General features: G+C 37.6%; 1 protein-coding gene across 1 annotated transcript in view; it reads left to right on the top strand.

The window, feature by feature from the left end:
- LOC130245302 (protein unc-13 homolog C) overlaps nucleotides 1–15,302 on the top strand; it is a 384,171-nt gene extending 368,869 nt beyond the window's left edge. Inside the window, exons 32-33 of the mRNA XM_056477954.1 lie at nucleotides 4,637–4,796; nucleotides 13,919–15,302. Coding sequence (XP_056333929.1) covers nucleotides 4,637–4,796; nucleotides 13,919–14,204 — 446 coding nt within the window. The 3' untranslated portion in view covers nucleotides 14,205–15,302. The remainder of the gene's footprint in view (nucleotides 1–4,636; nucleotides 4,797–13,918) is intronic.
- The last annotated feature ends 308 nt before the right edge of the window (nucleotides 15,303–15,610 follow it).

Raw genomic sequence — 15,610 nt, 5'->3', positions numbered from 1 at the left:
TCAGACTCATATCAACCCACGCTTGCATCCACACACACATACATTTACATGGACACACACATGGACTCAGTCACATAGACACCAGTGGTGTAAAGAGTACTTAAAAATCATACTCAAGGAAAAGTACCATTACTTGCCTAAAATGTAGTGCAAGTAGAGTAAAAGTAACTGTAGTAATTATTACTCAAAGTATGAGTAAAAAGTAGACCTGTCAAAAATACTCAAGGGTAGTGAGTAGTGAGTATTACGCTGTAAAAAGCTGATGACAATCAGCTTCCAATAGACAATCCAATAATGACGTCAAACGATGTTGATATTTGGTCGATTTTAGGTTGTTAGAAAGTCACCAAAATCCAACATCGAGCAAACATCTTAAACCTACATCATATTGACGTCAAATACTGACATTTATTTGTCAGGTACGGCAACCAAAATCCAACCTCTGATAAACGTCATAGTGGTAACGTCCACACAATGTCAAGCTGTACCATCATTAGATGTTGATATTTGGTTGGTTTTAGGTTGGATGTTGAACATTGATGTCGACCTGACGTTGAGTTCTGACGTCAACCCGATTTTCATTTCTAAACTAAATGCAACGTCCCCACAGCGTTGGGGTATTACGTCGATCTGACGTCATGTTGATATCCTGTGCCGGCTGGGTGTTTAAGGCCATTTCAGTCATCACACAGTAAACATCTGTCATCTTCTCATCAGTGACATGCATCTAAACAGTCTCTGGGTCAATGTGTGTAAAGATTTTGGACATCTTCTTGGACACTTTTAATGCTTCCAAGCAGTTTGCTGAATTTATAAATCGTCTTGAGGTAGTTCAGTATGATGCGATTTACCTTCTATGTGTGATTTGATTGGACAGGAATCACAGGACTGATTTTTCTAATCCCCATAGACAAGAAAAAATAAAGTAGTGACTGCAGGTTGATGGAAAGTAGTAAAAGTACCGATACTGCACTAAAAATATACTCGAGGGAAAGTAAACAACCCAGGCTCATTCTGAGAACGTAGTCCCGGGGACGTTTCTGGAGACCGCGAAATACGTCCCGGGAGGTACGTATTTTTGCAGTTTTTGTTTTCGCGAGTCCGCGAGAGGCCGCTGTGCGCGCTTTTTCCCGCGCCGTTCTCGCGTAAACCCGCTAGAGGCCGCTGTCGATCGACCTTCCGGCTGTCTGCCTGGATGACAGAATGATTGACCGTGCGACCGGCCAATCGGCTGACCCACCCTCCTCCGTCCCTAAACCCAACCAACGACGATTCACAAAAGCCGTCCAGAAACAGAAAAGCCCTCGTCTGATTTTTACCACGTTTTCGGATTTTGACCACATTCTCACCCTGTGACGAACTTGTTCGCTTTATTTTTTGGATTTTGTTTTTGTTTTCTTACCTGATTTCTGGAACCGAACCCGACCTGACCCGAGTCTTACCTGACTCGAACCCGGTCAGCCCCTCTCTGCGCCTCGAGTCCGCCAAAGTACACGAAGAGCTAACCGGACAAACTGGTTGCAGCGGGAAAGCCGTATGTACTCCTGGCTACGTATTTCGTGGTCTCCAGAAACGTCCCCGGGACTACGTTCTCAGAGTGAGCCTGGGTTGAAAGTAAACGTCCACATTTATAAAAACTACTTAGTAAATTACAATTCCTGAGAAAAACTACTCAGATTACAGTCATTTGAGTATTTGTTACCTCACACTACTGATAGACACTCATATACTCATACACACACACACACACATGCACAAACACACATCAACACACACACACACACACACTCAGACAGACAAACATCAACAAAGATACTCAAAAAAAAAAAAATCAACATTTGCACACTCACTCTCGGACACACACACTCATGCACACAGGCTCTCTTCTGCACACACTCTCTTACTCTCACACACACACACACATACACACTCACTCACTCACTCACTCACACATCGTTTGACTCCTGATTAAGATCCCCCAGGTTGTAAAAGCCTGCGCGAGCGTGTTTCTGTGTTCATCGAGTCAGTCAGTGTAATGTGACTGATAAAGCGTGTGGATTGAGCTGCTGTAATTAGCAGAATGAAAGTTTCCTCTGTCTGTAATGACTCTCAGCTGCCTCTTCATCAGGAGCTCTGGATCTGTTAATGAGACGCGGCTCTACGGGACGACTCAACACTGGACCACAGAGACACACACCGGCACTATCAGCCAAATTCATGACCACACACACACTCATTAACACACAACAGCTAACCAGCGCACACATGACAAATAATTCACCAAAATAAACACTTATTAAAAAATTTGCACTATTTACTAACAATTCAATGGATTTAAGTATATTATTCTGCTTATCAAAAGTGTATTTAGATGTCATAACCATAGTATATGTTGTATTTCAGACATTTGTGAGGTTTTAGTCCTCAAACTGCTCCTGTGTGTGGTACTAGTTTCTTACACATCTCCTCCAAGCATTTTTGAATGCTGTAGCTGTGAAATAACTGAAATCATTCAGCGTAGTGATATGGAGCTGTAATGCACTCAAAACCTGCTGGAACTACTTCAACTGTGTGTTTATCTGAAAATAACGGCACACCTTACAATGTTTATCAGCCAATCAGAATCGATTATTTGACTGTTGTAGCTGTGAAATAACTGAAATCATTCAGCGTAGTGATATGGAGCTGTAATGCACTCAAAACCTGCCGGAACTACTTTAACTGTGTGTTTATCTGAAAATAATGGCACACTTTAGAATGCTCATCAATGAATCAGAATAGAGTATTTGACTGTTGTAGCTGTGAAATAACTGAAATCATTCAGCGTAGTGATATGGAGCTGTAATGCACTCAAAACCTGCCGGAACTACTTTAACTGTGTGTTTATCTGAAAATAATGGCACACTTTAGAATGCTCATCAACGAATCAGAATATAGTATCTGACTGTTGTAGCTGTGAAATAACTGAAATCATTCAGCGTAGTGATATGGAGTTGTAATGCACTCAAAACCTGCTGGAACTACTTTAACTGTGTGTTTATCTGAAAATAACGGCACACCTTAGAATGCTCATCAGCCAATCAGAATTGAGTATTTGACTGTTGTAGCTGTGAAATAACTGAAATCATTCACCGTAGTGATATGGAGCCGTAATGCACTCAAAACCTGCTGGAACTACTTTAACTGTGTGTTTATCTGAAAATAACAGCACACCTTAGAATGTTCATCAGCCAATTAGAATCGAGTATTTGACTGTTGTAGCTGTGAAATAACTGAAATCATTCAGCGTAGTAATATGGAGCTGTAATGCGCTCAAAACCTGCCGGAACTACTTTAACTGTGTGTTTATCTGAAAATAACAGCACACCTTAGAATGTTCATCAGCCAATCAGAATCGGGTATTTGACTGTTGTAGCTGTAAAATAACTGAAATCATTCAGCGTAGTCATCTAGAAATGTAATGCGCTCAAAGTGTGCCGGAACTACATTAACTATGCGTTTATCTAAAAATAACAGCACTCCTTAGAATGCTCATCAGCCAATCAGAATCAAGCATTCAGCAGTCCCTGTAGTATAGGGGATAAAGTACATCAGGAGGTTGTTATCGCAAAATAAATCCCAACAGGTTTATCAGCATCCCGATGCAAAGTTGAGCACTGTTGTATAAGACTGATAACACCACCGTAATGTGCTTTATCCCACTTATTATACAGCTATTTGCCACAAAACATGTTCTGAGCTGTAATAGTTTATTAATTAGTTAAACGCCAAGCTGACAAAAATAAAACAGCTGATGGAGTATACACTAACCTGTGTATTACACTAGATGGTGCCAAACAGTCTGTTGTTAATGCATTCAGATTTTAAAGATTATCTAAACAATGACTGAAGCCACAAATAAGAGGGTCCATTAAATAGCATAACCTATTTTCGGTGGCCGATAATGTTTTAAAATCAACACACTTCTAGATTCCCATTCTTGCACATTTCTGCTGTGTGATTGGCTCTTAGATTAATATAGAGTAAAAAAGTCCAGAGCTTATCATTGTTATCGACATACATTTTATTGCGATTATATATAATAAAATTTATATGTTTTCACTGATGATCATAGTTATTTTAAATTCCAAGATGAGCCTGTTATTTAGCGGTTGTTATCTGGGAATAGCATACCTTGGAATGTCACGACTGACCAATCAGATTCAAGTATCCCAAACAGCCATATAATGTTACATTATAATGCTCATAATAACTCAAAACAAGGCCCACACACAATCCTCAGATTTCCACACATGTGATATTAACTTTAGTAATGTTATAAAATAATTTGAAATTATGTACAATACAATTTGTAAAGTAATATTTACTGTCTTTTGGATGCATTATATGAGAGAACTGTAGCTCTGTTTACCAAACAAGTGGTTCTAATTGGATTGGGATTGTTTTTGTTAAGTTTTGAGCTCCTATCATTCTCCGCGCTGATCTTTCCACAGAAATCCACAGATTTTGTGCAAAATAGCAAACAAAAATCCACATGTTCTGTCTGGGCCTACTCATAATTCTTTCTGCATTATTTGATTTTGTTGATTAATCTGTTAGCTGATGAGTTCTTGTCTGCTAAATCATTCTCTTATAGTTGTGGGTGTGAATAACATCAACTGGCAGACCAACGCCATGTTTCGGCCCTTCGTGGAGATCAACGCCATCGGTCCACATCTGGCAGACAAGAAACGCAAGTTTAGCACCAAAACCAAGAATAACAACTGGTCTCCAAAATACAACGAAACATTCCAGTAGTGAGTATTGGTGGTTTTTATGTTTGTGAAAGATGATTCTTAATTAGGGGTGTAACGATTCACTCAACTCAAGATTCAATTTGATTCATTGATTTTGATTCATTATTCGATTTTCTAATGACATGAGATTTTTTTTTACAAAGGAAGTTATACAGTAAATGAAAAGGTGTGTTTTAATTAGATTTTATTCCTAAAAAATATATATATATATATATTATTTTTTATTAAATGCTATACGTTTCCTTGAGAAATTGAATTATGACAGTGCTTATAACAAAAAGCACAGTGTAATATTTCATTTAAACAAATAAAACTAGAATAAAAAAAGTATAATGAGACTACAAAATTTAAAAAAGTCCAAATAAATTGGAAAATATATCTACAAAAAACATTTAAAATGATTAATAATACATATCTTTTAAAAATATGAATTGTTATTAATCACATTCAAAATAAAGGTTTGTATTTGCATAATATGTGTGTGTATTTTCTATATTTATTATATAGAAACTTACACATACATGCATATTTGATAAAACCTTTATGTGTATAATTATGTTAAAATATAAAATACACATAAATATGACATGCACTGACTCTTTTGCCCCCCAATACACCCCCCACATTCCTCTAACATATACTCTCTGTCACTGCACTATTTAACATTTGCACATTTAAATTTGCACATATTTATTGCACTGATTCATTTATTTGAACTGTACACACCCACTGCACATGGACATTTGTAATTGTTTATCTATCTGCACACTCCTGATTATTAATAGCATCCTGTACATATATTCATTTATTGTAAATCTGTTCATAGCTAACACAACCTGTATATAATGTTCATAGTACATCCATCTGTAAATATTAACATAGTTTTTCTATAACTGCACTTTATAACTTATACCTGTATCCTGCACTTGCTGCTATTGCACTGCTGGTTAGACCGAAACTGCATTTCGTTGCCTTGTACTTGTACATGTGTAATGACAATAAAGTTGAATCTAATCTAATCTAATCTAATATGATACAAATTATATATACATTTAACTATCTATGTAAATATATTTGTTTTGTATAGTTTTTAGTATCATTTTTATGCATGTGTGTGTGTATATATAATACACAAATATGCATAAAAACGAAACTACACACATACGTTATATAAAAACAAGCTTTTATTTTGGATGTGCTTAATCTTTGGATATTTCAATGAAAAAAAATCCTACATATTGTGCGCCTTTAATCCTTATCAAGGGTGTGTTTATCGAGTAAAAATACAGTAGAAATTGTGAAATAGTATTGCAATTCAAAATAACATGTTTTCTATGTGAATATATTTGAACCTTTTATTAATTCCAGCGATTGAAAGCTTCAGCATAATTCCTCTAGTCTTCAGTGTCACATGATCCTTTAGAATCACTGTAATATGATGATCCACTGCTCAAGAATCATTTCTAAATATTTGTCAATATTGAAAACAATTGTGGGTGGCACAGTGGCTCTGTGGTTAGTACTGTCGCCTCACAGCAAGAAGGTCGCTGGTTCGAGTCCCAGCTGGGCCAATTAGCATTTCTGTGTGGAGTTTGCATGTTCTCCCTGTGTCGACGTGGGTTTCCTCCAGGTGCTCCGATTTCCCCCACAGTCCAAAAACATGCGCTATAGGGGAATTGGAGCTAAATTGAGTGTGTGTGTGTGTGTGTGTGAATGTGAGAGTGTGTGGGTGTTTCCCAGCACTGGGTTACACCTGGAAGAGCATCTGCTGCATAAAACATATGCGGAATAGTTGGCGGTTCATTCCTCTGTGGCGACCCCTGATAAATAAGGGACTAAGCTGAAGGAAAATGAATGAATGAAAACAAGTGCGCTGCTTCATATTCAGTTTTGTATGAGTTTAAAAGAACATTTATTTGAAACAGAATCCTTTATAACATAATAAACGTCAATTTAGTGTGTCTTTGCTGACTATTAAACATTTAAACGATAGTCTATATCAAAGTACTTTCAGATAACATGACTAAAATGATTTATAAGAACTGAATGTGAATCTCACAGCACTTAAATGACTGAAAATCACACCCCATACTAGTAAGTTGATATAGAGTCATTATTTGACACGTGACTACTATTACTGCCTTCATAATCACACATTTCACCAAGCCATTTTCTCTTAAATTTAAAAGTTTCACAGAAAGAAATAAAACATACTTTTTGAAAGATCAATCTCTAATATGTAGAGCTGAATACCGCCTTATTCTATCTTCCAACCATTCTTAAATCGAACCCTATTGCTTGTGATATAAATGAATCACGTCTGACTGTAAATACAGCATTAGACATCAGCAATCGTACGGGTTTTTTCAGCGCTGACACTGAAGGATGGCATTTAAGCTGCTTAAACGCACTAGAATAACAGCAGAGAAAGCAGCCATCCGACTGGAGATTTACTTCTGACAGCCTCATTTGAAGCCCTTGTTGAGGAAAAGATAATTAAGAAAGGCTTTCTAGAAAAAAGGACCTGCGTGTTTCAATGGAGTTCCAAGCCGACGAGTAATATATGATTGAAGCTCAGCGCAAACTCAATGACACACTGAATTAACCTCTCTTTTAGAGCGCACGTAAAATAGCATGAACTCAAAAACCACCTTTGGATATTAAGGGCCTTTTAGCTTAATGGAGTCTCAAGCCGGTTTTGTGTGGAATCATAAAGAGCTTTTCAGTGTGTTTTTTTTTTGAGTCTGAGAGATGTAAATATTATGTTGATAAAACAGGCTTGTGCATTTATGCATTGGACTAATATTTGTGTGTTTTTCTTGCTGGTTGATGTGACCGTCGTCTCAGATTTTATGAAAACTTGCAGTGTTTTTTTTGTTACTCGTGTCACTGAAAACAAACCCCTGTTGTCAGCAGTTAGTATCTTAGCATGAATACTAGTTTCTTTTTAAAATAGCTAATAAATGTTATGTGCTGTCATTGTGGGAACGACCAAAAAAAATAAGCTATTAGAAACTCGGCCCTTCCAGGATTTCACAGGACATTTGCAGCCTAAAATGACTTTATTTACAGCATTATTTTGTGTTGATTTTCGTCAATAAATTAAATTAAATAAATAAATAAATAAATAAAAAAAAAAAAAAATATATATATATATATATATATATATATATATATATATATATATATATATATATATATATATATATATATATATATATATATATATATATACCAACGACAAAAGTATTATTACATATTTTTTGTTATTCATAAACCCAGAGATTGGGTTTGGTTACATGAAATAACACTTAATTTCAATATTTCATATGTAACCAAATAGCAATTAAACTCATTAACATATTAATAATGAAACAAATGAAAATTCATTCATTCGTTCATTTTCTCAACCCAGGCTCATTCTGAGAACGTAGTCCCGGGGATGTTTCTGGAGACCGCGAAATACGTCCCGGGAGGTACGTATTTTTGCAGTTTTTGTTTTCGCGAGTCCGCGAGAGGCCGCTGTGCGCGCTTTTTCCCGCGCCGTTCTCGTGTAAACCCGCTGGAGGCCGCTGTCGAGCGACCTTCCGCCTGTCTGCCTGGATGACAAAATGATTGACCGTGCGACCGGCCAATCGGCTGACCCACCCTCCTCCGTCCCTAAACCCAACCAACGATGATTCACAAAAGCCGTCCAGAAAAAGAAAAGCCCTCGTCTGATTTTTACCACGTTTTCAGATTTTGACCACATTCTCACCCTGTGACGAACTTGTTCGCTTCATTTTTAGGATTTTGTTTTTGTTTTCTTACCTGATTTCTGGAACCGCTCTTCCCTGGACTCGAACCCGGTCGTCGTCGTGGTCAGCCCCTCTCTGCACCCCGAGTCCGCCAGAGTATACGAAGAGCTAACCGGACAAACTGGTTGCAGCGGGAAAGCCCTCCACACGGAGGCGAGCGGCCGGCCGGCAAGCGCCGAAGAGAACAGCGTCACACCGCCCCGCAGCGTTCGCTTAAAAAAATGAAATGCAGCCGTACGTACCCCCGGCTATGTATTTCGCGGTCTCCAGAAACGTCCCCGGGACTACGTTCTCAGAATAAGCCTGTGTTGCATTTTATTTTCGGCTTAGCCCCTTTATTCATCAGGGGTTGCCACAGCGGAATGAACCACCAACTTATCCAGCATATGTTTTACGCTCCCAGCTGCAACCCGGTACTGGGAAACACCCATACACACTCATCTCACATTCACACTCATACACTACGGCCAATTTAGTTTGTTCAATTCACCTATAGTGCATGTGTTTGCACTGTGGGGGAAACCGGAGCACCCAGAGGAAGCCCCCGCCAACACGGGGAGAACATGCAAACTGACTCAGCCAGGATTTGAACATGTGACCTTCTTGCTGTGAGACAACAGTGCTAACCACTGAGCCACTGTTTAAAGAAATAAAATTTTAAGTGTTTCTTTTACAAGAATCTTTCTTTTTTCATAGCTTGTAGCTGTTTGTCAACTTTAGAGAATGTCAACAATGCATGAAGCCATAAACAAGAATGGAAACAATGCATTATATTAACAGCATGTCAACAGTACATCACAAAAATAATGTAACCAAATGCATTAATCATATGCAAACAATGCATCTCCACACTATTGTTAAAGGATACTGCATGGTAAAAAAAATACTTATATCCATATATCTGTATAAATCAGGGCTATTCAATTAGTTTGTCATGGGGGCCAATCCATGAAAAGCATCCCAAATGAGGGGTCGGAGAGATATGACTTGCAATATGAGTGATGAAACAACAGCGTATAAGAGCCCATATGCTGCATTTGTGCTCATATAGACACCCACGTTGACTTTTTCTACATTAAAACGTTAATATGTTGTACTCTGAAACTACATAACATCACTGCATTGTAAAATGTGGCTTTTTTACAAGCATATCCAAATGTTGTATTTCCAGGCACAAAGTCAGTGCATTGCTTCAGTAGGCTTCTTCTACATTCAGTCACATTCATATGTTATGTTTTAAACTGCGTAACAATTAGAGATGCATTTAGAGATTATATAGTCTGAAGAATAATCATGGTTTCACAGTTATCACCCTTATTATGCATTTATTAAATTCAAAACACTACTAGTTTAGAAAATAACAAGAAAACTGCTTCTATTTTAAAGTGTTTATTGCTGCTCAGTAACCAAATACAGCACAAAATATTAATAAAAATCAAACAATAGTCCATTTCTCTCTTAGGACTTAAAAAGAAATGAAAAGGTTTTTGATTTAAACATGAGTGATAATATTACGATGAAAATAAATGACAGAACAATGAATAAATACGTAAAAATAAGAATAAAAATAGTATTTCTCTAATGTTAATTTGATCTATATATTAGCTAAGAATTTAAATGAACTGTTGTTATAATCTGCGTTCATACATACATAATCATTTTACTAATTTGTAATAATTCATCTACCTTATCTTTTGTTTACATTGCACTGAAAGTTACGCACATCTCTCACCACTACAGCGTGAGATCATTTCTACTGTGTGCACCTGCAGGGCGCGAGTGTGTCGGTCCGCTTGCGAGCCATGCGCGCACCGCTCCCAATATGCACACGTCTCCACTGGAAATAATGAACTTGCGAGCGGAAAAGACACAATATGTCATAGGCTTGCTGCTATAGTTAATCCAATGTGCAGGCGTATTGGCATAATTTTGTTTATTTGCAGCAGCTTTTTTCTGTGCAACAGAAATTCGGCGTTGAGAAGCCTTTAATGGATAAAACCGGGATAATAGTGAAATCGGCAAATCATTGCATCCCTTTTAATGATATCAGTGCATTGTACAAAAGGCCTGTTCCACAAACATATCCAAATGTTTTTGGCTGCCCGCACCTCTCGCTACAGGCCCGTTTCCACTGAGTGGTACGGTTCGGTTTGGTTTGGTACGCTTTTATGGCCGTTTCCACTGTCAAAAGGCGTACCGTACCGAACCGATCCGTACCGTACCACTTTTTCGGCACCCTTTCGAAAGGGTACCAAACAAGAGAAAGGGTACCAAAAGGCGGAGCTAGACGCGCAGCTGAACGCTATTGGTTTACAGAGATGCGTCATTCGCTTATGCAACAAGCCAGAATGAAAACAAAAAACCCGCCATGTTTGAAATACACAGCCGAGAGATTATAGCGGAATTATAAATACAAATAATAACGAGCCATGGTCGATCTGGGCTCAAACAAACCTTGTTGTCGTCTTGATAAACAGCCACAAAGCCATGGAGTAGAGCAGATTTACCCTGTGCCGCGTAGTTTTTACGAGGCGGTCTGAAGTGCGAGTGGTTTCGCTTTCTTCCTTGTGTTCGCCGCGCGTCTAACATTATATCTGAAATAACAAACTTCTTGAGCTGATGATAATAATGTGCGCTTGATTATCGACGTGCTTTTAAAAACCCGATCCTGTCAGACACTGACAAACGCGAGAGTGAAGCACGAAAAAACAAAGGAGAAGCCGGAAAAAAGGAGCACATTATTTTTAAGCAAACATGAACAAAATGCCATGTATAACTAACTTATTATCTTCACCTTTTGGACTAATATGAACTGGGCATGATGGAATTACTCTCTAACAGAGGCTACATGTGCTGCTGAAGATTACAGACACAGCCGAGAGGTTTACACTGACTGTGGGCTATATTTTGGGTTGTTTTTTCTGTGCAACAGAAATTCGGCGTTGAGAAGCCTTTAATGGATAAAACCGGGATAATAGTGAAATCGGCAAATCATTGCATCCCTTTTAACGATATCAGTGCATTGTACAAAAGGCCTTTTCCACAAACATATCCAAATGTTTTCTGCCCGCACCACTCGCTTAATGTCAGGTGACTCACTCTCTGCGCAGCCTTCAATTGCAGCTCATGCTGTATTGAACAGACGCATGTCACTTCATAACTATATTTATTTTTGATGTCTTGGTCACACTATTTGGAGGGCCGGAACAAATTGCCTCAGGGGCCGGGTTTGAATAGCCCTGGTATAAATTGTATGTGCACAACATCTCAAACATGCTTTGAATCATTGCACAGGTTAAAAAAAAAGTTTTAAAGAAGTGTTGTTGTTTTTACATGGATAGATAGGTAAATAAAATTGCAAGAATCTGTGCAACAGCCATGAATTAGGTGTGCGCTGAAGATGCCGCTGATGTGAAAGCCAGCTCGCTGCTTCTGCTCATGTGCTGCACGCACACTGCTTTCTGCTCTACTAGCGAGTGCGTTGTGAAAGAGGCCTGACACCATGCGTGTGTTATGTGGTGTGTGTGCCAGCAAAAAGTCTTTAAGTATTTTCACTCACCTCATTTTTTTAAAAGGTCTTTCAGAATAATATTTTGTAGGTAAATGCGACTTTGTATGTTTACTCATGTTTAACATGCGCACCGCTTCTTTGTCTGGTTAAATGCAGAGGTACAGACCAGCGTAAACCGTCATCTATGATATTGATGCGTGTAAAACAGTTTAACGGGGGTTGTTTGCGTCCACATGGCTTTTGTTTTGGGTGAATTCGTGTCGTGATGATGTCATAGAAAGCGTCAAGACCCCGAATTTGTGGGAAATCTGCAGCATTTCAGAAAAAAATGCTAAATTTTGTGGAGTTTGCTTGATTTCGCAATAAATTCAGCAATCGCAAAATCCTGGAGGGACTGGATATTAGTTACTAAAACTATTGTTTAATTATGTGTTGAAAAAATGATGTCCAAGTTACTCTAAATTTAACATAATGAACTGTGTTATATTATTTTTATTTGATATAATTGATATATACCTTCCATTCAAATCCATAGTAGTTATTTTAACCCACATAATGCATAGCTTGTTTTATGAAATTTATTAAATGCCTACCGCTATTAACCCCATTGGAATTTGAATTGAATTCTTCAGAAAATAATATTCCAACTGTACATGCAACATTAATTTGTTCTGATAAACAGCTTAAACCCAGAATTTTATTTTATTTATTTATTTATACAGGGACAATGTACAACATGACATGTTGTGCCAGAGTTAACAATAAAGCTAATTTACATCTGCAGTCCCTGGGCAGGAAGTTGTAACAAATTTAACAGTAAAAAATAATACAAAATTCACTTACAGTACAATACATACAATACATCATTGTCAATAAAATCAAATTAGTGGCTGCATATCTGATTTTGTTCAAGCCAAATTTTAAGAACAATTTTAAAATGATTAAAGTGGTACTCTCATTCAAAGGAAATGTTTAACCCTAGTGTGCTGTTTTTTTTAAATGTTTGATATTTGTGAGTATTTTTGAGCTTTAATTCGGCCACAACTTTCTCTCTGTTTTAGCAAATGGAATTAGTTATGTTGGTGGTTGTTTTTGCCCCATTGACTTCCATTATAATGATGTTTTTTGATTGCAAGTCCAAGACGGCATATAATCATGCATTCTCGATTGTTGCTGGTTTTCCCTGTTGGGAAGAGGTACATTTGTTGATCATCAGTTGCAGTGCAAAAAAACAGATTTATTAATTTATTTGGAGTATCTTGTGTGTGTGTGTGTGTGTGTGCGTGCGTGCGTGCGTGCGTGCGTGCGTGCGTGCGTGCGTGCGTGCGTGCGTGCGTGCGTGCGTGCGTGCGTGGATGCCACTGTGTGCATCTGTGTGTCAGTGAAAGAGAGACCTTTGCATACTTTCCTTGACATGTCTGAAAAAATCAAAATAAGCCCCTCAGCTCTCAGAACATAGTAAACACAGTAAGTTTGTTTATGCACACACACTATAATCTGCTGTTTTACTCCCCTGAACTCTATATTAAAAGGTAGAAACTTTTTTGCACAGGCCTGTCTAAAGGGTTAATGGTGTCAGCTGATGATCAACAGTAAAAATGACAAATTGCACCCCTTCCCAACAGAGAAAACCACCAACAACCAAGAATGCATGATTATATGCTGTCATGGCTTTACAATCAAAAAAAGTCATTATAATGGAAGTCAATAGGGCAAAAACAGCCACCAACATAACAAAACTGTTAACAGTTAATCACTAAGGCCAGTTTGATGTGGCTCGTTATTAATGATGTTGTGGTGATTTCTCCATCCAGCGTGCTGAGTAATGAGCACGGCCCCGAGGCCTACGAGCTCCACATCTCCGTGAAGGACTACTGCTTCGCCCGAGAGGACCGAATCATCGGCATGACGGTCCTGCAGCTCCGAGAACTGGCCGAAAAGGGCAGTCTGGGCGCCTGCTATCCGCTCATAAGGAGCATCAGCATGGATGAGACCGGCCTGACCATCATGAGAATACTCTCGCAAAGGACCAACGACGAAGTGGCCAAAGAGTTCGTACGTCTCAAAACAGACACGCGGTCGGCCGAGGAAGTGTCGTAAAGAAGAAGAAACGCGGAGGAAAAAAAAAACGGAGGGTGCAAGACGGTTGTGTTTGTTTTTGTGCATGTGTGTAAAACATCTGTCGGAATGTTCATTTTAAAAATACAAGTACGTACAAAAAAAGTGTTTACCTACCGTATGCTCTCTATCAAATATTATATTCTACAAAGTTACGTTTAAGAGACGTTGAATACAGTTTTTTTTTTTTTTGTATGACGATTAGTCTTTTTGAACAGATATATTGTATTTGTTCAGATAAAGTGCCAAACCTGATGAGTCGAAAATGAAAAAAAGATTAAAAAAACAACAAAAAAACACAATAGATTAAATACAAGCGCGTATGAGTTATTGGTGAAGTTGGTATCTTTCTAAATTTGCTCGATTCTTTTGTCCGGTGTATATCATCCTCTCTTTGAGTGTGTAGCGGGTTTTGTTTGTCTTTTCATTCTCCTACTTTCAGCGGGGCTCCCTGGTGTCAAAATGACATCAAAAAACATGTTAAAATGCACGTCAAGTAATGAAAATCGATTAGTTGTCAATTGACAAGCTTGATGTCAAAATAACGTCAAACTGACGTCAAAAATCGATTACTGGATTAACCGTGTAATCAATTTTTGATGCGTTTCTTGAAACCAATATTAGATGTGAATTTAATGTCGTTTTGACATCAAGTTACTGTAGTATACATGCATTGTAGGAAGGGCTGGGCGATATGGCAAAAATGCAATCTCGATAATTATATTCCATATTGAACGATAACGATATATATTTTGATATAAGTTGTTAATGCTTCAAGATTTAAAAGAGTATCCCAACAATGACTGAAGCCACAAAAACTAGATTAGAGGATCCATTAAATGGCACAACCAGGGGCGGATTTAGTGATTTTGGGGCCTAAGCAATTCCAGCAATAGGGCTTGAAATGCACGCTTTCTACTTTTATTTAATATTTATTTATATTGCTGTTTTTTTATATCACTCGATCTTCTTTTTAAAATTTTTAATTAATTTGAAATGATTAGTTTTCTTAAAATAAATGAAAATAATGAATGAAAATAATAATTTTTTTAATATAAATTCAACTGCTGGACTGCTCCATGATGGATATTTTATTTTGTATTATTATTATTATTATTATTACATAACATTACATTATTATAATAATATATTTGATCGTATATTAAATAATATTTACAAAAATAGCAAAATAACAAAAATAATTGTATTTGTTTAACTTTCACCATACAAAATAAGGTAGAAAACAATGTAATATATAGTTTATAGGTATAATATAAACTTCTAGATAATTATTGGGGGCCCCTAGATTTCCTTAAGTGGCCGCTTACCTCGCATATTGGTTAAATCTGCCCCTGGGCATAACATATTTTCGGCCGATAAATTTTCGA

Source organism: Danio aesculapii, chromosome 18 (genome assembly GCF_903798145.1).
Source record: "Danio aesculapii chromosome 18, fDanAes4.1, whole genome shotgun sequence".
In the NCBI taxonomy this organism is placed as follows: Eukaryota; Metazoa; Chordata; class Actinopteri; order Cypriniformes; family Danionidae; genus Danio; species Danio aesculapii.
Note: the sequence above shows the minus strand (reverse complement) of the source record. Positions and strands in the feature narration are given on the sequence as shown.